Source organism: Aplidium turbinatum, chromosome 12, assembly GCF_918807975.1.
Source record: "Aplidium turbinatum chromosome 12, kaAplTurb1.1, whole genome shotgun sequence".
Lineage (NCBI taxonomy): Eukaryota > Metazoa > Chordata > Ascidiacea > Aplousobranchia > Polyclinidae > Aplidium > Aplidium turbinatum.
The window spans coordinates 720,143-747,745 of record NC_137483.1 but is presented as its reverse complement, the minus strand read 5'-3'; the positions used below and the strand labels follow the sequence as shown (position 1 = coordinate 747,745).

General features: G+C 41.0%; 1 protein-coding gene across 3 annotated transcripts; it reads left to right on the top strand.

Annotated features, from left to right (window-relative positions):
* The first annotated feature begins 482 nt into the window (after positions 1-482).
* Positions 483-25,851, top strand: LOC145780996 (amyloid-beta precursor protein-like). 3 transcript variants are annotated; one of them, XM_082592688.1, is made up of 18 exons: positions 483-674; positions 16,449-16,601; positions 16,906-17,041; positions 17,842-17,969; positions 19,050-19,188; positions 19,670-19,855; positions 20,002-20,079; positions 20,313-20,464; positions 20,761-20,841; positions 20,921-21,079; positions 21,440-21,577; positions 22,010-22,082; positions 22,165-22,272; positions 22,395-22,466; positions 23,168-23,250; positions 23,595-23,642; positions 23,759-23,926; positions 24,231-25,851. In XM_082592688.1, the coding sequence occupies exons 1-18, from the start codon at positions 615-617 to the stop codon at positions 24,333-24,335; spliced, it is 2,067 nt and encodes a 688-aa protein (XP_082448814.1). In that variant the 5' UTR covers positions 483-614; the 3' UTR covers positions 24,336-25,851. The 3 variants fall into 3 exon arrangements, with proteins under 3 accessions (XP_082448814.1, XP_082448816.1, XP_082448815.1); XM_082592690.1 differs by lacking the exon at positions 22,395-22,466; XM_082592689.1 differs by lacking the exon at positions 23,595-23,642.
* The last annotated feature ends 1,752 nt before the right edge of the window (positions 25,852-27,603 follow it).

Sequence of the window (27,603 nt, the reverse complement as noted above, 5' to 3'; positions counted from 1 at the left end):
AAACTTACTCAGATAAATTCTCAAATTCCAGCAAATTAAAAATACTCTAACTTTATTACTTATATGTGAAAAGACATAAAAAAGCTATTCGAATTAAAAATTGACCACAAAAATGCAGCAGCCTAACGATTAAGTCACTTCGCGTCAAAATTTATTTAAAAAAAGCGCTTCCAGGTAGTATCGAACTCATACCCTCGGGAACACCAGCCAGAGAAAGATTGCACACGCCACTAACTCAGTTGAATTTAGAACTTATATATAGGCACTTTTTTCTTCTCTCGTCTTTTGCTTTGAAAGAGAAAAAGAAAAAAAATAATATGTCATGACCGGTCAAATAGTGTTTCAGATTAAACGACCAGAGTCGGTCAAGTAGCCACTGCCTATAATATAATATTGTTGGGAATTGGTTCATTACTTCATGTCAGACTCCGATGTTATCAGTTGGCTATATCACGTAATACATCATGTTTTGCTTTAGATTGTACGTTTTATTTGCATATTGTTATATAAAATTAGTTCATAAAGAAGGTTCACGCGAAGAAGAACTCATATTGGAGTGGGTGAAGTTACATAATATACAAGGTTGTTTGGCGTTATACAAAACAAAGAGCAAGATGCTTCCAAATATCTTGATGCGAGTAATCTTCCTTGGGAGTTGCCTCTCCTTCATCCAGGTTAGACTTCTGTGATCTTAGAATAAATACCTTAAAAAAATTTTTCACTGCATCATTTGGCTCATTTCATAAAGTTTATGATTTGCGTCTGAACATTCAACAAGGTGTGACTTCTGTGTGCTCAATGTCAATTTATGACATGTTAATATTTTCTCTTTGGTGTGAACTGGATAATTGCATATCAATCAATCAATCATTTTATTTTTCGTCATTAACGCGTCCGGGACGAAAAAGATACTAACTACAAAAATCGATATAAACCTACCAGCACGCTAACGAACGGGAAAAGGTGGCAAAACCTTGAAAGGTTTAAAACGTGCCTGAATGAAAAATTATGTAGTAGGCTATATATCAGTACTCAGTAGTTAGCACGGCCACAAAACCCAAAAAACAAATAGCACAAAATAAAACAAAAAACAGAGAGAAGCACACATGTAGTAATGAATGACAGCTTAATGAAAAGTGTTGTGGCTGTTAGAGAAAAAGTATACCTGGCTGTTAGACCATTTTATCATTGGTCCATTTCAGATTTATGGTACATTGGTTTGCCATGTTTTTAATCAATTTCAAAATTAGTTTACTTTGATATTAGACCATTTCAGCCATTTTGTTGTTTTTTTGTCTCATTTTCCAAATTTTGGGGCAGGAGGTATGTGGCAAGGCAGGGTTGTCGGTATTTTACCCGACCCAAAAAAACCCGGGTGGGTTTTTTTAAAAAAACCACTTAAAAAAACCCAAAAAAACCCATAAAAAAACCCAAAGCATCATATTTGTCCAATTTTTATTAGAAAATAGAAAAAATGAGCGAAAACACTACAAGGCACTTAAAACAAACTTCAAATTAGGACTTAAAGATGTGATTTTGAAGTAAATTTCCAAGGATAAAGTGAAAACGCAGTGGATATTTCTGTACAGTACACAAAAATCAAGTAATGCCACTTTACAGTACACTAAAACTCATTATGCAAGAAGGCCTCATAGCTGAACAGCCCTAGTGCATTATTATATTGAGTTATGCCAGCATGTACTGTGAGTGAGCAGTCTGAGCACTTCATTGATAAAAAGCAGTTTTGAGGTGACATAAGCATGAATCTACCTTTTTTGCATGTTTTTTTTTTTAAAAACCCAAAAAAACCCGGGTTTTTTCAAAAAAACCCGGGCGGGTTGGGCTTTTTTAAAAAAACCCGGGTTTTTCTCAACCCTGTGGCAAGGCATATCCTTAGCCTTTACTTATCACCATTTATAGGGGTAGTGTTGGATGTTGGTATTCTGCCACTGCTTCCTGTCATCGTTTATATTCCCAGCCCCTGTCTTTCTAGGTCTTCCAGATTTCTTTGTGCTAGGTACTGATACATCTTGGCAATGGTTTATACATCTGTTGCCCCTTTCAACATGTCTAAACCATGGATCGGAGACGGTTGGATAGAAGGACATCTCTTCGTTTGAACCTTCTTTGCCACTTCAGGGGTTAAGGGGCTTTGCCTTGTACCACCCTAGGGCAATGGCACCAACGCGGTCTAGATGTTTGGGTAGGTGTCGAGCAGCCATTGGATTGATTTTGTCATTCAGTTCACGCAGACCACACACACCATTTGGCGCATGGTAGATGGCGCATGTACAGATGGTGTGGTCTGTGGTTTGTTCCTCCTTGCCACACTCACAGAGGGCAGATGGAGCCATCCCTCATTTGTGCATGTTGGAGCGGAATAGTCCAACGCCAGTAGTAGTAGTAGGCAATTGAGCCACACCCAGGCCTTTCTTGGCAAATGCATTCCTGTTGGGAGGGGGTCGGTGTCGGAGATGAAACTTTGGAGTCTTGAGGAGCTCTTTTTCCACTCTGAGCTCCATTGGTAGTTCGCCCAGGTAGCTGCACTAATGGATTGGTCTTTAGCGGTTTTCATCAGGAGTTGTACAGAACGTAACGTGTTTCGATTTCAGTCTCCCGGGTTGCTCGCTCACAGACTCGTAGAGACTTGAGTGGAGCAAGTGGTTGGGGTTTGTACGGTAGCTTGGCGAGAAAGAGACAGGATGGCTTTTTTGCGACAAGGCTCAGATGGTTGGATGCCTGCAAGGGCAAGGAGATTGTCCAATGGTGTAGCCTATGTCGCTGGCATCTTGTCACGATACGCAATGCATCGTTTATGGCAGTGTCGATTTGATGACAGTGGGCACTGCGGCTCCAGACAGGTGCACACTACACAGTATTTTGCTGGAGCGTAAACTAGCGCAATGATGGTAATGTGCAAGGTGTCAACTCACCTAGATATTAGGGTTTTTCCATCGTTGTTGACCTTGAGCTCACACTTCGCTTCCCGGTTGTTTAAGTGGAAGGGTACTACGACAGTTTATCAAACGACAGTTCATCGAACGACAGTTTATCGAACGACAGTTTATCGAAACGACAGTTTATCGAACGACAATTCATCGAACGACAGTTTATCGAAACGACAGTTTATCGAACGACAGTTTATCGAACGACAATTTATCGAACGACACAGGGCCATAGCCAGACCGCAGAGCAAGGGGGGCCAACTTTTTTTAAGGGGGGCCGAAAAAATTTAAATGGGCAAAATCATTATAAATGTAGCTGTTGCTCTTGAATGTTTGGATTTTGCCAGGGGGGGCGGATTTGTTTTTAAGGGGGGCGAGGCCTCCCTGGCTCCCTGCTGGCTAGGGGCCTGGAACAACAGTTAATCGAAAACCTAACCCCTAAAACCTAACCCCCAACCCCTAACCGTAACCTTACCCCTAACCCCTAACTCCTAACCACTAACTCCTAACCACTAACCCCTAACCTTAACCCTACCCCTTAACCCCTAACCCTACCCTTAACCCCTAACCCTTAAACTCCAACTCCCAACCACTAACCCCTAATTCTAACCTTAACTCTTAACCTCTAGCCCCTAACTCCTAGCCTCTAGCCCCTTCGATGAATTGTCGTTCGATGAACTGTCGTTTCGATAAACTGTCGTTCGATGAACTGTCGTTTCGATGAACTGTCGTTTCGATAAACTGTCGTTTCGATAAACTGTCGTTTCGATGAATTGTCGTTCGATAAACTGTCGTTTCGATAAACTGTCGTTCGATGAACTGTCGTTCGATAAATTGTTTTTCGATAAACTGTCGGGTCACGAAGTGGAAGGCTGTCGTCACTGTTTTGATTTCGCTGATCTTCAATCTTCAGCTTTGGAGGTATGCCGAAAGTGTCGATATTTTCCTTCTAATGTTTCCCAATGATTCAACAGGTGTACAATGGCCAAATCATCGGTATAGGTGGATGCCGTGTTTGGCAAGTCGTGGGTGTAGACTGTAGATGTTAAACAGAAGGGGACCAGGACAGATCCCTGAGGGACGCCATTCTTAAGGTGTCGTAACCTGCTCGGTTTACCACTTCTAGTCGTGAGGGTAAAGCTTCTGTTCTAAACAAGCTCCATGATTATGCGGACCATGTGCCTGTCCGGAAGCAGGCGGAAGAGTTTGCAGGTGAGGCTTTGATGTCATATGGTGTTGTATGCGGCTGTGAGGTCAAGAAACACAGCACCAGCCTTCTTCTTTATCTCAAAGCAGTCTTCGATGTCTTGAGTCATGAGAGTGACTTTGGTCTACAGGAGATCTTCCATGTTGAAAACCAGCTTGCTGACGGGGCAAGAGTGGTTGTATAATTGGTTTAACTCAAGTGTAAGTAACCATGCCTGCAAAGACCAGGTCGGGGTTATGCCCTTTCCCCAGTGTCCGGACCAGAAGCTGGCTTGATCTTTTGGGTTGTAAAGGAGGGCGAAGTTGTTGTTCGCTGCCCAAGCAGCCAGGCATTCTCTGTAGGTGTTGATGTACTTGTAAGTCGTAACCCCAGTCGGCGTTCTGGCAGTCACCAGCATACTGGGTGAGGAAAATGCGGGTATATATAGATGATGTGTTCAGGCTGAGGACTGTTTTTTTTTTTTTGGGTCATTGACCGATTTTTTAGCAAAATGTTCGAAAAAAATGTAGTCAATTTGGTTAAAATGACCGAAAAAAAAAATATATAGTCAATTAACAATGTTTTTTAAAGAATAACCGTAGTTAATAACTACGGTTAACTTACGATTACGATTAACTACGGTTATAGTCAATTAACTATATGAGTCATTCCATTATAATACAACAAATTTTCAAAAAATATGCAACCATGGTATCCCACTTTTTGCTGCATTTTTGATATGTTACTGTCTTTTAAATTTGCAATCTAACAAAAAAAAAATTTTCAAAATCGGACAAGCGGTTACCGAGTTAGAGACTTTTGAATTTTTGGACCGTCACTAGGTGGCGCACTCTTCTGTGTAACCAATTTTTGATTTTGGAGGGTATACTCAAGCTAGAACGATGGTTGAAGTGTCTATTCCACCATTTTTGAGGATGCAGAATCCATAAATGGCATTGTTTTTAGTCTTAACCAATTATTTTAGGAGTTATAGGACTTTTTTAAGTTTTTGGGCAAACCCCCAAAAACCCCATGTGGGAAATGAGATACAAGAAAAAAAAAACTTTTGTATGGTTGTTCCTGAACCATATTAACTATAGAGAAAGTAATATAAGATGACAGTTCTACCCTTTTTGCAATACAAGCTGCAGATATTGAACTTTGATTAGTAAAATTCAAATCAAATTCTGCTCTTTCTGTATACTGCTATTTCAATAAAACTTTGTTTCATCACAGATGGCATTGTTATAAATATCCTAAATATTGAGAACTATAATGCAGCAAAAAAACATTTTAAAGTTTTGTTTAAGTCAACTCTGTACCGCATCATAAAAACTTGTTAAGTGCAGTACGGTATGCTTACAGAGTGATGACTTGTGCCATTTACAGGGTGCGGACAAAGTCCTTGGACTGCTTTAAAGTGTAATATTTCTGTAAATAGTGAATAAAATCATAAAATATTTTAACGGTGTATTGCCAAGACGGTAACTCACAATCGTACAAAGTTTTATATATTATATATATATACATATTCAATCTGTCCCCCTCTGGCCTGATCAACACGCTCAAGTGTACTTCTGAAACTCCCTACCGCTTTATGTAGGGTTTCTTGAAGTATTTTGCCCCATGCTTTGTTGAGAGAGCACTTCAACGCCTCAACTGAGTCATGGGATGAAGCACTGGCATCTGCCTCCAAAATGGACCAAACACAAAAGTCCATTGGATTCAGGTCGGTGATGAGGGCAGCCGAACTTCCTTGCTCCAGAAATGAGGAAAATGGTTCTGGCACTTTTCCTGGGTTTTCTTGGACGTGTGGGATGGCGCACCGTCTTGTCGGAATGTGTATGGCTTCCTTTTGAAGTGTTTCTTAACCTCTGCAAGGGCAGGAGTCAAACTTGTTTCAATGTACGAATTGGTTTTAACTTTAGTGCCTTGTGGAACAAACATGAGGGGAGACCTCCAGGTTTTGGAGACAGAGGCCTACACCATGATAGAAGACAGTTTCTGGTGCATGAAAACTTTTTTCATGAATCAGGAATGTCGGCAGAAGACTTAGCAAAGATACGATCATTTTGTCGGTTACACACTGCTTCAACATTGAACAATTTTTTATCTGAGAAAATGATTTTTCCTCTGTCCATGACTTTATTCCTGACCTCATTTTGTTCAGATGAATTTTAGCTTGATCGAGTCTCTTTTCTTTTGTGAGGTCTGTTTGGGATAACATTGTAATAAGATTATAATTATAGTGCTAGTCATTGTGAGGATGGTTTGGTATAGCCTTTCGAAATCAAGATGAATGATTCTTTTTCTTTCAGCAACAGTTGAATACTGTAGTTTCTGAACACAGCATAGTCATGGTCATCATAAATCTATAATTAACAAATATAGGTGAAGAATTTATTATTTCGGCTAACAACTGGCATCATTTATTCTGAAAATATTTTCTTTGAAATTGTGCCATTTGTGTCTGTTTATTATGATTTTAGAAAGCTATGCTTTTCAATGTTCTTAAAACGTGCTCGATAAAATGTGAATTAAAGTGCAGTAATGCAGTTTATTTAAGCACCTCACAGATATGGTTAAAAGCCCAACAGATGCCTCTCATACAAATATTACGGGAGTAATGCCGGTAGCTCATGAAACCGTATCGTTTTTATGGCATCTCCAGTTACCAATACCAATGTTTTGATAGTAACAAATAATTAAATGAACCTGAGTAAGCCAATTCAAATTGAATCTATATGGGGTGAAATAGTCTGTGAGGTTTCTAGTAATATCGATGATATATATACCAGTACCTAGGGATGGGCAAAATAGAATACCGAATATAGAATAACCGGTTGTGAAGCCTAACCGGTTTCAAAATCCATATGAAATCGGATAATTGAAACCGCTTTAACGATCGACTCCGTACCGCTTCGTCTGGTCGCAACGAATTCGCTGCAGCGAAAGTTAGAATTGTTTATCGATTTAGTGCAATCCGACACAGGAAAAACGTACGAGTTTCGTTGTTCGCATTAAAGAGATCTTTCTTGTCAAGCGCAATATTTTTGTGTAACTGCCACATCTGCTTCTTCAGAGAGATGTTTTTCAAGTGCAAGTTTAACTGCCACTAGTGTTGGGCGATATTGAAAAAAAAAACGATACGATATTTGAAAAATACTCGATATTTCGATATTTTTGTTCTAATTAAGAAAAGTGTTTTTCAGTCTTTGAAATTAGCGTCGGCAATAAAAATGCCGAGGCCACACGAGCGCTTGTAACGTTAGGGTTAGACATTCCTGCCAGTCGTTATGCCACAGCCATAGATTTGTTCCTTAGTCAATACCCTGATGGAGCTCTGCGAAAGAGGTGTGTGAATGGGTATCAAAGCACGAAAGTTGCAAAACGTGGACGCTTCATTGCGAACGGCGAAGACAGTGTAGATTTACAGCCAAGCGACGAGCCTCTTGATGTGTCTGATTCCAGTGATGACGCGACAATCTCATCCTCCGATACAGCATCTGATGATTCCGATTCTGACAGCTAGTTCTTTATCAAATAGAATTTGTGTTGCTCGCAGTATCCCAATTGTGCCGAAACTATGTTAGTGCATACGTAAATCGAGGCAATCTTCTCGCAGAGAGCTATTAATTTGGTACCTGGTTGAGCAATTAACGCTATTTTATGATAATTTAACGTTGCTAGATGTCGAATTAATGTAAAACAAGCGTAAATTTCTTTTTGGGCATTGTTGTTACGCAATATAACCGGCCGGAAAAATTAAATCGATTTGTGCTGACTCGAACGTTGAATCAACCCAAAATTAACTTACTTTTCCTCCCCGTGAGTTATTTAACGTGAATTACCGTAACAGCGTGCGTATCCCGTTGCTCGCTTTATCACTACTTTTGGCATTATTATATATTTTTCCCTTTTCATTTTACATGTTTTGGTACAATTTTTTTCGTAATAAACGTTCAAAGCAATTGCCGAGGCAATTTTAACTTTTGCCGTTTGGCCTCGGCAACATTTTTGTAAGGGTTTGCAGTTACGAGTTATCGCCCAACACTAACCGCCACCAAGATGAGATCCCGTTTGACTGGTGAACATTTAAAAAGTCTAAATTTGTTACACAGCAATAAGCAATTTTGTGATGTTCATTGCTTTTATAAAATCATTAAAATGTGTTGATGGTAAAAACTGTCAATTATTCTAGAATAGATATCTGTATTCTATATTCGGTTTCAGTATTCTAGAATATTCTAGAATAGCTAATTATTCTATTTTGCCCATCCCTACCAGTACCGGTACTAAAATAATTTATCGTTTCATGTTGATTGCAATCACTGATTACAGTTCTACCCAATGATAGTAAATGTTGAAATCTCATACCGGCAGCTCATGATCCTTTCCTCCAAAAGGGCAAAAGCACTTCACCTAATAGCTGATATTGTCATAATTTGTGTGAACTGGTAAACTGATTTCTTCTGGTATGGTAGGGATAATCATTTTGCACTCCAGAGTCTTGGATCATAGATCATACCGGTAACAGTAAAATTGGCTCACTTTTTATATTTATTGGAGACATTTGTAATGAAAGTAAATTGCAAAATAGTCTAAGAGTATCATATCCATGCATAAAAAAGTTTTTAAATAAGTGCCAGTGTGCCTAATTGTTATTTACTGGTCTACTTACTACCTGGAGTCAAAGATGATTAACCAAATGCAAATTACAAAGCATCTTAATTGATTGTGAGATATGAGCAATTTAGCAATGGTGCTTTAAAGTGTAAAAAGCTTAACACATCAGTGAAATATTTGACCGATGATGAGTGAAAGTGGTTCTCTTTTATGATGGTCAATAACTCTGAAATATTTGAATTTTGAACTAATATTGAGAAAATTGGTAGCCAAGCAATACCTTTCGGTTGAAGATAAAGGAAACCTATGGAGCAACTTTTTTTCAAGAACAACTTTGCAATGCAATAAAAAGAAAAGGATAAAACTGTCATCTTATATTACTTTATCAATAGTTAATATGGTTCATGAACAACCATACAAAAGTTTTTTTTTTCTTGTATCTCGTTTCCCACATGGGGTTTTCGGGGTTTGCCCAAAAACTTGAAAAAGTCCAATAACTCTTAAAATAATTGATTTAGACCAAAAACAATGCCATTTTTGGATTCTGCATCCTCAAAAATGGTGGAATAGACACTTCAACCATCGTTCTAGCTTGAGCATAGCCTCTAAAATAAAAAATTGGTTACACAGAAGAGTGCGCCACCTAGTGACAGTCCAAAAATTCAAAAGTCTCTAACTCGGTAACCGCTTGTCCGATTTTGAAATTTTTTTTTTTGATGGACTTCAATTTTTGAGGGCTACAACATATGTTTGAACCATCTTATTCTGAAACCTAGTGGTTGCATTGATTTGTTGTATTATAATGGAATGGCTTATATATGACCAAAAATGACTAAAAATGACCGAAATAAATAAAATTGACTGAATTTTTTTCAAGTCATTTCGGACAAATGACCGAAAAGTCTCAGCGAAAAAAAACTCAGGCTGAGGATGGTGGCTTGTGTTGTATACATTGATGATGTTGTAATTTTCAATCCTCACACAAACCCATTCTATTTCCTCATTGGCGGAGGAGTTTGCAAGCATCCGCCATGCAGTTCAAGATTTCATGGACAAACGTGGCAAGGCCATGTTTCCTGCTTTGGGTAGTCCCAACTAGTGATAGTGTGGAATTACGACCACTAGCTTGTCTGCAGAAGTGAAGTGGGTTTCTTGGAGGAGGATATTAACTTGGTTCTTATGAGCGAGCTGCTCGATCACATCAATCTTTCTGGATGTGATGCCCTCAGCAATCAGCATTCAGCTGTAAGATGGTGAGATGACTCTACTTGTCGACAGTGGAACTGCCGTGCTCTGAAAAGAGCGGTTCTTGTGGGGTTTTGTGCTGAGCGTTCCGGTCAAGGTTTGGTTTTAACAGTCTTCGTTTCGCATTTTTATGATGCTACTGACAGAGGGGACCGCATGAAGGTGACCATTCTTCTCTCCTGGAAGAAGAAGAAGGACATCCTCAATCTTTGGCAAGCCCTGCCAGGCACGTAGTATGTCTGAGCTGGTGTACTTGATGTCTTGTGATCTGATGTTGCTGATCCATTGCATCATAGCGCCCATGTTTGTTGGTGAGTACCATAGGCAGTAGCTGTCTGAAATTAGCCCAAGCTGTTTTCACTGTAGTGGTGGAGCTGAGATCGGTACCTCCACCTGCACTGAGCAATGAGCATGTCACCTAAGTAAGAGAATGCGTCTACCACTTCTAACTTATCATCTATTTCGATGTCAGGATGGTTCTACCATCCATGGGCCGAACTTTTCTTGCACACTTAAGCGTTGGGTCGGGTTTCAGTCATTTGCTTAGGCCAAGTGCTGCACTTTTTGTGAACCCAGAAGAAGGTTTTGCACTTTGTTATTCAGTTTGTTGTAAGATCATTTTAGTATCGGATCATTTTGTGTTCAGATCATTTTAACATTGTTTTACTTTAATAAAAAATTTCGGTAAATCTGTTTCAGATGAAGTGTATTCGTGTGTGAGTGGTTGCGGCCAGTAGCGTGACTACTTTGGTTGGGTGGTCACTTGTTGGCGAGGCTCTATCTGAAACTTTGTCTTCAATCAGCAGCACCGAATCAGTGTTTTGTAATCGTCATACTCAAACCTGGTCAATGTTTAATGAAACACATTCAATGAACACTATGAACAGACTTGATCATAAACTCAACCGCAGCAAACATGTCATAACAAAGCCACTGTGTGCAAATTGTGTATAACTTAGCAAAGAAATTCCCACATAGTTGGCTGTTGTATTGGAATGCCACAATGTTTTTTCATGTTGTGATCAGCCATTTGTAGAAACTACGATCACGAAACCTCGTATCCTTCCCCACAACATCCAGTTGTGCAGTAGTGCTGTGCACTGTGCAGGGTTGAGAAAAACCCGGGTTTTTTTAAAAAAGCCCAACCCGCCCGGGTTTTTTTAAAAAAACCCGGGTTTTTTTGGGTTTTATTGGGTTTTTTTAAACAAGATGCAAAAAAAGGTAGATTCATGCTTACTTCACCTCAAAACTACTTTTTACAAATGAAGTGCCTTTCACTCACAGTACATGCTTGCATAACTCAATAAAATAATGCACTAAGGCTGTTGTTGCTTGAATGTTGCATCATCCATTAATTTCAAGATCAAGTTGGATGTTGCATATACCAAGTTGATGCTACCGTGGTAGAAATCACATTATTGCATCATTTGCTTTAGATTTGAAGGCAAGGAGCATTTATGCCATCATGTTTAAATATTTTTTATCATTTATATATATATATTATATATAGTAATGGATGAGCAATTGCGTGGCCAATGGCCATTTAGGCAAATGCTCTGAAACAGCCAAGCGTTAGAATCCAGAATCTGCGGTCCACGACATTAAGGCGCGAACAAAACGGCGCCAAAGTCAACGTAACCAGCTCAGAACCTTTTCCTCATTTTGTTAACATGTTTTGGTCAATTCCTCTTTGTCATGAGTTGCCAAGGGTGGTGGGGGGGGGACTTGTATACCAGCTCCAAAAATCCTTATTCACACATAAACTTTTGTTATGGTTGCAGAGTATTATCGTTCTATAAATTGAACTTGTTGCGTTGACTTTGGCGCCGTTATGTCTGCGCCGTTTTGCCTCTGCGCCATTTTGTTCGCGCCTTAATGTCCTGCTTCGCAGAATCTGTAATTGGTAAATAGCCTCCTAAATTGCATTTCACATCATATATACAGACTACAGTAGAGTAGTACTTTCACCAGTTTAACTATAACGCCTTCTTGCATAAATGAGTTTTAGTGTAGTATACACAAAGGGGCATTACTTGATTTCTGTATACCGGTACTGTACAATATCCACTGCGCTTTCAGTTTATTCTTGGAAATTTACTTCACAATCACATTCTTAAGTCCTAATTTAAAGTTTGTTTTAAGTGCCTTGTAGTGTTTTTGTTCATTTTTTCAATTTTCTAATAAAAACTGGACAAATATGATGCTCTGGGTTTTTTTATGGTTTTTTTTGGGTTTTTTTAAGTGGGTTTTTTTGAAAAAACCCACCCGGATTTTTTTGGGTCGGGTAAAATACCGACAACCCTGGCACTGTGCAGTGTGCTGTTTACATTTCTAGTAAACAAAAGACAAAGTATTATACACCGTATGTATTATAAGTACAGTATAGTGCACAACACATTTGGTTTTTCATTTTTTTTAAGTATTTCTGCTGAATCTGTATAAACGGTGATGACATTTCGAACTTGTATGTTGCAATCCATTTATGGCTTGTACAAATGTACAGTGCTCGCAGCTATGAAATGATGACGCATAGCCATCTCAAGAGTGTTAGAATCTTTGCAAATAAATTGTGTTTGCTTTATTGCGAACAAAGTCCACTATCTCGACAGAATGGTCGCGTTTATGATGTCATTCCTTGCAGTGGATATTTCATTGTGAAGTCTTCCATTGAAAGCGACGATCATTCCAAATAACAACAAGTTTGTTGTGAGCCTCCACTTAAAATGCTACTTGCTGAACAAGCTCAGTCAAAATATTATGTTTGTTTTTTCATAAGTGAAAATGGCCTCATTTTTTATGATGTACACTTGTGGGACACAAAAGATGGAGGTGTCACATTTCCTATTGATGCTCAACTTGTCCAATCAATGAATGTTGTTTTTGAAATATGTGAAACCAAGTCTTGATGTGCTGACACAAGCTGCCGGTGCTATCAAGGCTTGGGAACACCAGGCTGTCCATGTTTTCAACTTCCGACAATGTTTGCTTGACGCTTGTGTATGTGCTTATGCATATCAAGTGGAGGTTTGCATGGAAATAAAATGAGTATAATATATATTGAGTATGAGTACAAATTGCTTGGTGGCCCCTTTTGAGTCAGTGAACAATTAGACACCTAGGCAGTGTTCCCTGCTATTAAGTTCATGGTTATGACTACTTCATCATCTGGCTGTTAGCCTTTTTGTAACGTTCTTTTCACAAAGTGATTTTGCTATTGTTTTTCTGATTCCTTTTGTGGCAATTTACTTAGTGAGTTATTTTTCTTCACAGAGCTCATATATATATACTGTATGTGAGTGTATATATATATATATAATGGAGAAGCTAATGTTTGATCGATAGCTATTGACTTGTACATGCATAGGCGCCGACTTTTCAAAAAACCTTGGGGGGCGAGAAAGGTGATGACGTCATAACCATACCGCTACTTTACTTAATTAAAATAGTCTTTGGCTAAGCTTACTGTCTTGTTTATATTGACACCCAGGTCGCAAACCGAATTTATTAGAACCGCTGCTTGAAACGATTAGTTTTACGCATGCAATACAGCTAGTCGTAAAAGTTTTGACATTATTAGCTCATAATTGAAACAGTTGGAAAACAAGCCGATTCGTTTCCTTTTCGTGCGAGTGAATAACAACGATCAAGACAGTGAAGTTATCAAAATAAAACGCAAAAAATCATGATCTCAAGCAGATTGGAAATCGAGATCAGTTTTACTACCTTTGTTTCGCTTCTTTGCTAATTAGATACCTTTAAAATGTTAACAATGACGAAGTGTTTTCTTTTCTGGAAGTGGTGAAAATGTGAACATTTACCGTACACATTACACATGTAGCCTATACACATATCTTGAACTGAAAAGATGAGTAATGACGAAGTTATGAAATTGGCAAGAGCAGAAAGGAGATTAATAACAGTTAGTAGGCGCCAGATGCAATTTGTAGGTCATATTCACAGAAATGTAGATTTGGAAAAATTAGCACTACTGGGGATAATACAGGGAAAAAGAAGCAGAGGTCGACAAAGATGAACTTATTTAAACAGCTTGAATCAGTGGGCCACAAACACAACAGTCAAAACGAACGATTTTATACGAATGGCAAATGACAGAGAAGTTTGGAAGACCATGATCGCCAACGTCTGTACCAGATCAGGCACATAATCATCATGCACATTAACAGCTTTTTTTAAGGTTTGGTTTGGGTGACCGCTAAGTAGTTTTAAAAGACCGCAAGTGTTTCGTTTCATTTAAATACCAAAAAATAGCCATATTTGCTTAAACGAATTATTTATTAGGCTACTGGCAGGCTTCTGCTTGTTATGTTTCCACACGTAAAAACTGATCATTATGCGCCATAAATCAGAGATAAACATCGACGAGTATCGAAGGTGCACTTCTTTTGTGAATAACTCTTTGATTCAGCTGTTAGCTGTTTTATTTCTTCATTCACAGTGCTCTACGTTCTGCGTATATTAAACGATACTTGTAGGAAGTACAAGCCTTATCGAACGACGACAACCGGGTCCACAGGTGTTTAAAAACTAGTAGCCAAATGGCTCAACTAACACCACGGTAGGGGTTAGTTGAACCACAGACTGGGGTTAGTTGAGCCTCATTTATTATTTTTGAAAACACAAATTTAACCACGTTTCTTTTCCAAGCCTTAGTTTATATTTAAAGTAATAATATCAATGTATGAAAACAGGTCAACAATTGTTCCAAGAGTCGCTCGTAACTCAATGTGCATATAAAATAATGAAGGTATTGCTACGGCATCCAAATAACACCATTTCATTATAGCTTGACCACGTTTATGAGCTTTTGTTGAGTTCTATGTAGTTCAAAGATATTTATTGGACCGTAACCAGACTTATCCAAAGGCTGCAATCTATGTAAGGTGTGTGGAGGTATCGTAAGCGTTATAACGCCCTTTATACACTGGCTCAACTAACACCGAAGGCAGTGGCTCAACTAACACCTTAACTATACTGCCATGAAAATGTTAAAACTACAGCAAAACTTCATGGCACACCATGCCGCTTTTTATTCAGAACGTAGCTTGTTTGGTAAGCTACCAAACAAATTAAATGAAACTGTCTCAGTAACCAAGTATAAAAAAATATTATTGGACATACCTCTATTTTCAAAATCTACCTTCCAAGGTCAAAACACAACTTTTTAACTTCAGCACCACATATAATATCAATCGTCAACTCAAACCAGACGGGAGACCACGAGATGAGAAACTTTAAGATCACGTGATGATAAAATGTGGTTACCTCACCACATTTAAGAATTAAAATGGGTGGATCAACTAACCCAGTGGCTCAACTAACCCGAGCTTCCCCTACCTCCACTTATTCTTTTTTCCGGACGTGAACTATTGATCGTAGGCTATATTCGTATTATCGACAAGACATAGCGAGAAACAACCATTACTTTTCTACTGTAGTTGCAAGTCCAAATTTTGGAAAACCGCTGGAGAAATTTGGGGGACCGTTTCGGTCCCCCAAAACACCTTAAAAAAAACACTGCACATTAATATTAATACAGTGGTTATTGAAGCTAAACACAGATGACAGTTTTAAAAAATGCATTTTTTCTTTAAGCTGTATTCACGTAACTGTTCGTTATGTCGTAGTTTTAATTCGATAAAGTTTGCTAAAATCGATTTCATGTTTGAAGTCACAGAAAACCTAACGGACGTTTGGATAACTCGTAAAATGAGAATAAACATTCAACATCGCATTCGCTTTTTCGCTACCACGCGTTTTGACTCTGAAGTTGCGCCTCACGCGTGGGAAGAAAAGCAGTGTGTGACTGTGAGCGTGCAATTCACCTTCCCAGAGAAAGCCTTGCGATCAGCGGACAAGAACAACGTAGGCTGTTTTTCGCTTTCGGCATTCTTTTAGTCCGTTTAAATGATCTAAATCTATTTAGCAAAATATTTTATCTTTAAAACACCAATTGTAATAGCGATTTTTTGTTGCCCCTCAATCATAAATTTACGGGGGGCGCCGCCCCCCGGCCCCCCCGGAAGTCGGCGCGTATGTGTACATGTTATGTTGCCGAAATTCTTATTAAATAATTTATATATGTCTCCTCTCTCTGTGTGAGCATGGAAGCAATGGTCACTTTATAGTCAGACAATTTTTTGCTGTTTATTGTATAAGAAATGTTCGCAGCTTTAGCACATGCCTCACAGAGGGTCAACATTGCAAACGAATAGCATCAAACAGTGTTACTAGTACCAGTACGGTATTCACTAAAAACCTTAACAAGCTGTTTCACTCATGTTCGGATCTTCAGAAATTCTTATTCAAACACAATCTTAATGACTTTGCGAGCGAATATTTGAACTTTGTTGTCATCATTATGTTGCTGGTTTGTCCGACAGTGCATCCTTGGTTTGGCAACCCTGATAATGATTCGTTGTTTGCAGTGTCACCCTCACCCCACCGACCCCGCCATCGCCATGGTCTGTGGTAAGGTTACACAGCACTTGGACATTGACACTGGGGAGTGGATTACTGATCCGTCCAGGACTAAGGATTGCATGAGTGACCTAACCGAGATACTTCACTATTGCCGTCAGGTGAGGATGCTAACATAATGACTAGGTGGGATGAACTGAAACGACTACCCAGATGACAAGTTTTTTATATTGATTCAACTTCTGCAGACGTTGATGCTCAGGATGATGTTGATAGTGATAGCCTGCCAGTCATATGGCGTTGGCTGCATGCCGATTGGCTAGTCTGGCACCAACATGTTGACACGAAAAAGAAGTGACTTTAGAAATTATACTTTAAATATTTTTAATTTACATGAAAATTATATCTCAAACGTTTACGATGTGTCATTAACCAACCATGTGCTGACACGTCACCATGACGTAGGTCTACCCAAGCCTGAACGTCACGAACGTCATGAAGCAGAGCAGAGGTGTGAAGATCCAACCGTGGTGTGCCATGGGGCACACTGGGTCTACATGCAAAGGACGTGGCCACACTGTCTTCCCGGTCCGCTGCGTTGGTGAGTGTTTGTTGTTTGCTTCCAGCTCTCGATGTTTGCTTTCGCGTTGTTGTCGCGTCACCTTCTTCATGAATTGATCACAACTGTGACCACCGATTATACTTGTATTTAACTTCCTGGTTCGCCCAACTGCGCTTGCTACCTGGAGTTGCTTGCAACCAAACCTCACATGCTTCGCAACACAATAGTATGCTCTGCTTTCAGCCTATGAGGTGCTTCCAAGTTGCTTCATGTTACCATCCACTTCTGATATGTGACGTTTTGTTTAAACAAAGCCACATCTGCTTGAACGCGAATCCTCCCACGACATCTGTGTTAATGCTCGCTTGGATGCCGGGCCCGCTCCGTCTATGACGTCGACAAGCTGACCTCACAGAGATCAACATTCCCATGTCACAAGCGTTATCGCCTTCGAAAGATTTTTCTGATGTCACATTACATTGAATGCACGCTCGGTTGCTGAGCTGATTGAGTCTGCATTGATGCGTGAAGTTATTTGGCGAATACGTTCGCTTGAACGATCGTTGATGATCAGCACTTGAAAGTGCCTACAGTAAAGTCCTCTGCCCTCCTACAGACGTTATTCCGCCATTGACCTTAATTTGCTTCTCGCAAGGTTGCTTCCCCGAATGTTCTCCAAGTAATGTGAGACGCTTTCTATGGCTATTTGTTGAACCTCTTTTTTGCGCATGATTTCACCGCCTGTTGTGAGGTCATGGTTTGAACATGTTCCCGTGGTGGGCGCATCAGAGCCGCCAGTGTTATTTATTTTCGAAGTGACTAACCAGGTTTTCTTGCAGTGGGATCGTCCGGTGCCCCCCCACTCGTTGTGCCACCCGGATGCGTCATCGACTCCCTCTATGACGCGTCGCTCTGCAGAGGCCACAGCTACTGGAAAGCAAAAGCATTCAAGGCCTGCCAGAAGACGGTAAGTCATGCGCCCCCCGGGTAGTGAATCATGGGTGGCCACCGGGTTTTTGTTGTTTTAGTTGTGGCAGCGCTACGGCATGGTTTGGTCGTAAACGATCTTGTCATTTCCGTTGGTTGTTTTATACCAATGTATTATGCAATTATGGTGAACAGTCTCTCTCTGTTTTATTATGCAATTGTTATTCTGGCAAAGGTTCGTGCAATATTGAATGTTAGTTTGAAAGAGCGTGGACATTCCGATGCTCTTTCAAACTGACAACTCGTGAGCAGGCTATTGTAGTCATGGTTTGTGCGAGACGTAAAAACAACGTTGTAGAACATAAATGTTTATGTAACCTAGTTTCCATGGAAATTCAGCGATGACATTTCAACGTCGTTTAGGGTTTGTTAACAAAAATATGATAAAAATCGCTGCCCAGCTGCTGTTGCGCTGAAGTCACTGTGAGATCAAATGCTGTCAGATGTTTAAATGGCGTTGCAATCCAAGGCTCGGATACAAATGTTACATCATTCTTTGCTTTGATAGTGGCCATAACGCGTTTGTTCGCGCTAGAGCATTATGACGTGTCGCCAGATTATTGGCGACTGAATCTGTTTCGCGGCAACTTCAAGTTTGATCGCTCAATATGCGCGATACCTCGTCACAATTAAACTCGAAACATTGAACGACCTCGGTTCAACTTTTGATCGTTGTGTCGTCATTTGATGATTCTACTCAAACTTATTAAAAAGCTGCACTTGTGACGTCAGCGACATTGTAACAAAGCATGACCAGCAACGCGGAGTGTTGCGGTCATGCTTTGTTAATGTCTATTGTCTATACTGACAATACATGACAATAGACAAAGACATTTTGTTAATGTCTATTGTCATGCTTTTGTTGCAATCCACCACCCCCGCACAGGGGGTGGTGGATTGCAACCTGAGTTGGGCTGGTTTGTTTCTGCCCATGGTCTACCGGTTTTTGGACGCGCCCGTTGTCCGGATTTTTGAACAAGTTGCTTCATCTCTGGCAGCCATTTGTTTCCACCTGTGTTGTACAGCTGACATATTGAAGGATATCTTCATCTCTCCACAGGGAATGATATTAAGCGACCAACAGAGCACCACCGACCCGTGCGAGAACGCCCTCAAGTGGCACGGAATTCACTTCGAGTGCTGTGCGAACACGAAGAAAAGTCCCGAAACAGAAACAAAGAAAATTGTTCTTTCGAATCGTGAGTTACCTCCATAGATGAACGAGGATTGATTGAAGTCTTGTTTACACTTAGTTTGTTGGCCGCGTTTGCACTAGTCCGTTTGGGATTGTTTTCTGAGTGTTCTTATGATAATACTCCAAGTCTATAGGCTGGTTGGGTGAATTTTGTTGGGCTTGGTTAGGAATCTTGTTAGCTGCAGCATTTTACAAATTAATGAAATATTTCCTACTCTACTGCTAATTTGTAATTACAGTCGAAATGCTGCTTTGTCATTTGCACAAAAATCTAACTTTCAACTAGAGATGTACCGATGCCGGTATTTTGGCCGATGCTTTGTTTCAACATTATTGATTAATTTCTACGAAAGCCCGCTGAGGTTTTAAGCTTCATTTTGGCGGGAAGGTGTTATCAATGGCACCTCTTGTGGCTGTCACCAACTAGGTCACTTCGTCGTATTGTGCTTGTATCATTGTGAGCTCACAATGCATCCATGTTTCAGTTGACCCTGTGTGCCTTCAGCCAAAGAAGATTGGAATGTGTCGGGCTGCACTCGATGCCTGGTACTTCAACAGCGACATCATGCGGTGTGACCACTTCATATACGGAGGATGTGGGGGGAGCGATAACCGATTCCACTCCTTCGACGACTGCCAGGAGAGGTGCAAGGTCGTCCTTCCTCCAGTAGGTGAGCATCGCAAACAGGATGTGACGTCATGCATGTAAACATATCTACTCGCTTGTTACGTGACTTCCGGTGAGATCCAGACTGCATCTTTGCCCTGGTAAAAATATCATTTTGAGAAAGTCCCTGAAATATTTTTCTCTTTACAGATGAACTCCTAAAGATTCCACCAAAGGGTGTCCTCTTGGGAGTTGGACCAGTCATCCAGGACACATCTTCGAATGAAGGTATCCTGCTCTCAACCAGAACAAGCTTGAGATCTTCATGTTATTTGTAACTTTAAATCAAGTAAAGTTAACGCTCCTCCATCTGGTATTCTCAACTTGGTATCGTACGAGCCATTAAATCATGTAAAAGTTTAAAAAAGGCTCTCCTCTACCTGGCAGAAGTTGCGATGTGGAAGTTGTGATGTAGATTCGCATGTTTTGTCGAGATTTTAGGTTTCTACAAATTCTTGCAGTCACCACGTTGGCATCTTCAGTCAGCCAATCACGAGAGAGCGTGGATGATACGCCGTATCTCGACTCGGCCATGAATCCGGAGCGAGAGCATGAGATGTACATGAAGAGCAGGATGCAGCAACTGGAAGATCACCAACACAAGATGGCGCAGGTGGGTGGGACGTCCTATTGTTTTATCACAGAGTTGGCTAAGTGAGGTGAAACAACTTGATTGTTAAATTCCTGGATCCAACATTCATCATGACAACAGCCACGATGATAGTGGTGGGATGATCACTTCTGTCATAATGATGACGGGATGACATCCACCATGATGGTGATGAAATGACAACATCCATGATGATGGTGGCAAGATCATTTGCTGCATTATCGTTTTGTAGTTTGTTTTTGGATTTCACTCACCCAGCATCTGTGCAAACACATGCAACTTGTTTATTGTTTGAGCAGGCTACTCGTCAGTGGGATGATTCTAAGATGAACCTCCTTAAGTCCAAGAGCTCAGAGGATAAACTTGCTGAAGTTGATAAAGTAAGGTTCACTTGAGAAGATCTCAATGTTTGCTCCGTTTCCTGAATTTCTTCCTCATTTCATCCTTGCCGTTGTTCAGGAGTTCCACAAGAAAGTGACTGCGCTGACCAATGAACATAAACAAAAGCAGAGCCAGCTTCTGGACGCCCACTTGGCCAGGATTGACGCCTACGTGGTGGAAAGCAGGACGGCTGCACTCCAAAACTTCAAAGATCAACTCAACTCTAAACAACTCAATGTGAGTCGGTAATGTGGATACAACTTTGCGTAATATTGATGCAGCCTTGCCTGATGTTGATGCAGGCTTGCTTGCATGATGTTGATGCAGCCTTGCGTGATGTTGATGCAGCGCTGCGTGATGTTGATGCAGCGCTGCGTGATGTTGATGCAGCGTTGCGTGATGTTGATGCAGCGCTGCGTGATGTTGATGCAGCGCTGCGTGATGTTGATGCAGCGCTGCGTGATGTTGATGCAGCGCTGCGTGATGTTGATGCAGCGCTGCGTGATGTTGATGCAGCGCTGCGTGATGTGGATGTAACAACCAAGGGTTCATTCACCAAGTAATTGTGAACTCTGTAATCGATTTCTTCCTTCCCAGCCCTCCGATGTTCTTCGAGCGTTCAAGCGCTACATCAAGAGCGAGCACAAGGACCAGATGCACACGACGCAACACCTCAACCTTGCGCTGGAGGGAAGCAATGACGCCAACATCCAGGACAGACTGGCAGCTATCCAGGTTATCAACTTTTATTGTGAATAAGAAGACCGCATAACGTGACTTGTATGTTAGATCACAAAGAGCAGAGTGGAGGTAATTCCCGAATGATTCTACTTTGCACAATGTCGTTGATTTGACGTATTTTGATCACGGTTTATGTCGGATTCACAAAGATATACAAATAAGTTGAATAACTACTTTGAAAGTTTTAAAACAATCACAAAACTAGGATAAGCTTTGCATCCAGAAGTTCCGCGTTGGGTTCATGCTGAATTGAAGTCATGAATGGCCCAGCATCAAACCAATGCGCTGGTGAGTGGCCACCTTCCCGCCCCCTTCTCGCTGCCACAATGAGGCGCGAATCATATAGACATTGTTACGTAACAAGCAGCCACTGGAGATCAATCAGCGGCGGCCATGGAGCGAACTAAATAATTGATGAACTTCCAGGTTCGCGTCAGCAACGCGATGGAGCTCGCGCGCGGCAACCCAGGCATGGAGAGCGACATACTCGATGAAATGAGTGAGTAACTCGCATGTCGCTTATGACGTATCGTGGCCAACGTCACAATCTTGTCGCGGTTTTTACGCAAATGACTTTTCAGATGAACTCGCGCAGAGGAAGGTTCCGCTAGTGACGTTCACACTCCCCAGTGATGACGTAGCCAACGAACCGGTTCGGATTGACAACGGGGGATTGCCTGCAGAAAACAGTGAGTTGAATCGAAGGGTTACGGGTTCGAGTTCTGATGAATTCGATGCTAACTCAAGACCTTCATCCATGGCATGTCCATCAATGGGGAGTTGGGATGATTATCGTATACTTTTGTTTCAGCTGAACACAGGGAAGAGATTTCCTTGGACGAGATTGATGAGTTAATTGAAGATGAAGAGACTGACGATTATGGTACATACCGATATAAAATGGATATACGTATTATCAATTTTACAAGGCCTAACTATGAAAGATTTCAGAAATATCTTCACCGATATATCCCAAACACGCCTGAAGTGCCCATAATTAGAAACCTTATTACCCAATGCTCTTGTCACCGCATATCAAGAAGACTTTTCAAAGCGACAATGGTTATCTTACATAACTACATACTGAAGAACAGTAGTTATCATACTGGGGCCATAATTGGCAGAAAAACTACAAATTTGGCAACCCTTCTCGCTATTTGGCAACCCTTTTAGCCATTTGTACACAAAGTGTCTACAATTTGACTTTGCTTTTTGTAATCACTCGAAATTTGTTTTGGTTGGCGTGCTTTATCGCTTTTGTACTTGCGCGCTTTAGCACAACTTGTCGAAAAGCACTGGTTTACCTCTGCAAACGAATTTATATGGAGGCAGTCGATTGTGATGTCAGAATGGATAAGGTGTACAAAACATGGTGCAGTGATGCCAAAGTCACAAGGTTACAAATTAAAACCTGAAGGTTTAAAGTTAGATACGTGAGGGGATTGGACTGTACATTTGTACAATATGATGCAACAATACAAAGATGTGGGAATGCCAAGTCGCAGTCGGTACAATTTCATTCAAACCTTCTCCCAGGCTCATCCCATTCAAGCCTCCCCTGTCTCACCCATCTTATTGTTTCAGACGACGACGAAACCTACGTGTCCTCTGACATTCCTGAGCCGTTGCACTTTCCCAATCATGACTTCAGTGTTGACGACATTATAGTAAGTATTGTGGTGCGAATGGGGTCACTGCTATCTAGCTGACGTAGCAATTAACAACTGTGACCTAAGATGCGACACCTTCACCCAGGGTGAGGTGAGGGTCAGTGTCCAGTATAAAGTGACCACTATCCCAGTCATTGCAACGCACCAACCACAGCGTTGCCCGTACATTCTTCTACGTGGCTCTGGGTAGCTGAGATCAAAAGTTTCCTCCTTCAGCATCATTCTGGATGTTCTTAACTTTAACGATGCAAACCACGCATCCGATCAGTGTCATCCTTGATTTCATTATCGGTGCAGCTTACTTCCTTGTGACGCGTTCTCAAAAGTTATTAAAATTTCAGAAGGATTTCAACGAAAACCTGGAAGTCAACCCCGCCCGTGTTTACGGCGTAAGTAGCTATGACGTAGCCATGATGTAACACCACTCGCTTGTGTAATCTTTAAATTGTCATAATTCGATTACCATTCTTGTGCCAGTCCCTTTTGATCAACTGATGTCATGCAGGCCGATGACGTCATACTGACGGCGGGGGAGAGCAGCTACAGCGAGAGTCGTTGGATGCGGTGGGTGATTGGGTTCGGGGGAGGACTGGGAGTGATTCTCATTCTCATCGCTCTCGCCAAGTTCTGGCAAATCCACCACGCTAGGCGCCAACACTTCACCAAGCTCGAGGTATGTGCCTTCCATGTTGTGTACCCCCAAATATCGTGTGGCCGCACCATCTCACAATGCACCAGACAACGAACATGTTCTGGTGTGGGTTGCCACTGGGATAAGTTGATAAAGCAAGTGAACCTTAGAACTCTCTGTGTTTCTCTTTTCAACTTAATTCAATCCTGTGCGACGATGGTTTATATTCAATCGCCTTGCACTGAAACCAATGACGTACCACTGGCTGTTGTCATTGCGTCATCAAATGACGTCACTGTACGCCAATGTTGGGCCACGCGATGTCACGTGATGTTTTTAATCCCAGGTGGAGGATCATTTGACTCCAGAGGAAAGACAGCTCCTGCAGATGCAGCAGAATGGATACGAGAACCCAACTTACAAGTTCTTCGAGAAGCAGCAGGTGGCCTGAGTCCGCATCTGAGGACTTGTACAAAGTATTGTTGTGTATGAACTTGTATTGTTTCGTAGCAAATTACGTCGAACTAGCAAACACTGACGCAAAACTAATGTAACTTTGATAACGAATTGAGATTTATTAACCCTCTGAAGCACGAAACAAAACTGCTTGAAGATCACCACAATGGGATCCCGAGAAGATGTCGTCTCGATCTGACGATTGGTTGGTGGAGTCTGCTGCCATGTTTTGTTATTTTTATGTGTTTGTTGATCTATCATGATTGTTCCGCTGTCAGTATTCATCCGCCATAGTTTTAATTCGTGGAATTTTTGTAAAAAATAAAAACAAAAAGCGGTCATCGCGATTGAACCGACGTCGGGAGCGACGCGAGATTTCTTTTTGTTTTTACTTTTTTTTAATGTTTTTATAAAAGTTGCGGTATTGCGCCCCCCGTGTCGAATATCCTTCATTGTCTCGACAAGTAGTTACTTGAACATTAGTTCTCAGTAAGATCCCAATTGCTGCAGGGACGTCGCCAGCAAATCAGAAGCTACGCTGTTCTTAACGTCATCAAGGTTGCGTTTCTAGCAAGAACAAAGGAAAGACGCAAATCTTAACCAAACGAAGTTAGCGCAGAGGGTTAGGGCGATAGTAGTCATTTCGTTGACGTGTGTTCGATTCCCACCCAAATCATTCTTTTTCTTGTATAATTACCAGACAAGGTTCAAAGTAAAAATCAACTCTCTGGCCGAGTGCTCAATCACAATTGGACGGGAGCCGCTTAAAACCTGTTCCGATTGCTTAGCGGCTTCCTTGCAGCAATTGGGATCTTCCTGGGAACCAACATGTTTAAGTGGCTACTGTCTCGACACCAACTGCGATGGCGTAGCTCGTGACGTATTTGTATACTTCTTCACTTCTGCGCAGAATGACATCAATGCTACGTCAATGTTTTTACTCTTGTTGGTTTTAATAAGAGAGGGTTGTCTTGACCACTGCAACTGAGGACTGGTCCACCTTGAGGGGCTGGTCCACCCATAGGGGACCAGAGCGACCGTACATTCATCGGATTGCCTTCATATCCTGCCTGGGCTATGCTGGTCACGTGACTATATGGCCTTAATGTCCAATTAGTTGTCATGCCAACCAGGTGTTTGACCACCAGCGCAGTTCAGATTCGTTGCTAACGAACAATTCGTCAACCATCGGTTTGTTGAACTGGTTGTGTTGGAAAGGATGGAATTTTGTGTTTGACCCTACCCTCAACTTCTGTAAAACTCGTGGAGCATCTGCGATAGATTTCCAATTCAATTTGTATTTCCGTCAACTTCGCGGCTCATCGGTTCACAATCGGTTGGATTGTTGTCATCGCCCTCATTGTTGCTATCGCCACGACCCGGTTCCACTGAAACTGTTTATTTTTTTGCTGTATCACGTCACCACCATAGTTTTGGGATTGTGTTGTGACGTCACTGGTGCGTAATAAATCAATCTGTGGAACTTTGTGATGTTTCCACTTGAGGCGTCACTGGGCATGATTTTATTTTCTCAGGTCGCGACTGAGTTTGGGGAAACCACTTCCCTTCCATCTAGAGCAGTAGAACAAAGACACACTGCATTTAGATGTTTGCCATCTGCTACCTTGCCTAGTAACCAAACTCGCGACCGATGACTTTGGTCTTTGCGTGTGGTCATCGCGTAATGTGAAAATATATTCGAAAGCAGCGAGCTCATTTGTTTAATACTGTTGGCATGGCGATAGCGATATATCCCGAGTGCGCGTAAAGACCCAAGTTCGATTCTGTTATATTCTCACATACGCATATAAAATAACCAATACAGAAAAGGTCTGCAGTGGCGAGTCGACCTCTGTGGATTGTTTGGCCATATCCTGGCACAGTCCGAGCTGGAGAGGGAACAGAGGAAGAGTCAACAGCTGGTGGAGGAATTACTCCTGGCTTCTAACACTCCGTGGACGCGTGGCGAGGTTGCAGTTGGTCCATGCGACTCCTCCATGTGGAAGCAGACGTGCAAGGAAGATTCGACTGCCCTGGCGCGCAATTACATCGGATCATGTGATTGAGCGCGTTGCGGTATTAAGGATGGCACGCAACAAGGATCAGTGTTGAGTAGTTGGCTTGGAGAGTAGCCACCCGAAGTGGGCGTGCGTCGATAGCTGCTGCTGTCGCAACTACAGGACTGCTTGTTTTGGTGGCAGGGAAGACTTGTGAAGAGCTTGCTTAAACCTACGTAGCCTACCAGACGCTTCGCAACCAGTAATTATAACCCAATCCATTAGGCTATCCGAGTATCCGTGACTATTGACTACAGCAAGGATGTCCAACCTTTTATTATGGGGGGCTGCATTGTCACTTGAAATAATTCAATAGGCCGCAGAACCTATTAAATTTCAAGAAAAACCCGTACATGAAGTAACAATTAAAAACCATTAATTTCATCTTTGAAAATAGGAACAAATAACACACACATAGAAAGAAACAAAAATTTATTTCTACAATGTTTTTGACATTGTTTTCCAGCTAAGAGGTTATCAACATTTGCATTAAAGGACGTTGTCTTGATTTTTAGGATGTTTGCTAAGTGTTAGTCAGTCAGTCTGTTTCTTTCTGCAGTTTTTTATGTTTTTCATTGATGAAAATAACTGCTCGCAACAATATGTGCTGCCCCACGCCACATGCACAATAATTTTCTGGACAAACTAACTAATTTATTAAATTCATTACATGAATGTAATTCTTTATAAAATAAAGGAAGAGTATGTTCTCTGTGGAAAGTTTTCAACCTTTCTCGACTTTGCAGTTCAGGTTGGAATTCTGGTGGCGCTTTATCAGACTGAAATGAAACTGGGTCACTGAATAATTTTAATTCAATTTCAATGTTTTTGAAGTCAGAAAATCTGACTGTAAATTCTTCAAGCAAATCTTCAATTATACAAGCGAACCAGTAATTCATATAACTTAGCATACTGTATACCTTTCATCGTTTACAGAACAGTCTTGAGCTCTTTCAGATAGACTAACTTACAAAAATATAAAATTGCGCCAGCTTTCAATTGTGCTATGAAAAGTTTTAATTTCCTGATAAAGCTACTTATTCGCTCGAACATTGAACTACACCACTGACCTTTCCCTTGTAAATGCAAATTGAGCTCAGCTAGCATTTCTGTGATATCAACTAAGAAAGACAAACCATTCGACTATACTTCATTTTCTATCAAGTTCACATTTTGTTTCTTTTTCTCTATGAATTGTTTTATTTC

Bases quoted from the DNA above. Each gene is read 5' to 3' on its own strand.
- LOC145780996 (XM_082592688.1), top strand. From the start codon at position 615: ATGCTTCCAAATATCTTGATGCGAGTAATCTTCCTTGGGAGTTGCCTC. The intron at 19,856-20,001 runs GTGAGCATCGCA...TTCTCTTTACAG, and splicing joins GGTCGTCCTTCCTCCAGTAG to ATGAACTCCTAAAGATTCCA. The intron at 20,465-20,760 runs GTGGGTGGGACG...TTGTTTGAGCAG, and splicing joins ACCAACACAAGATGGCGCAG to GCTACTCGTCAGTGGGATGA.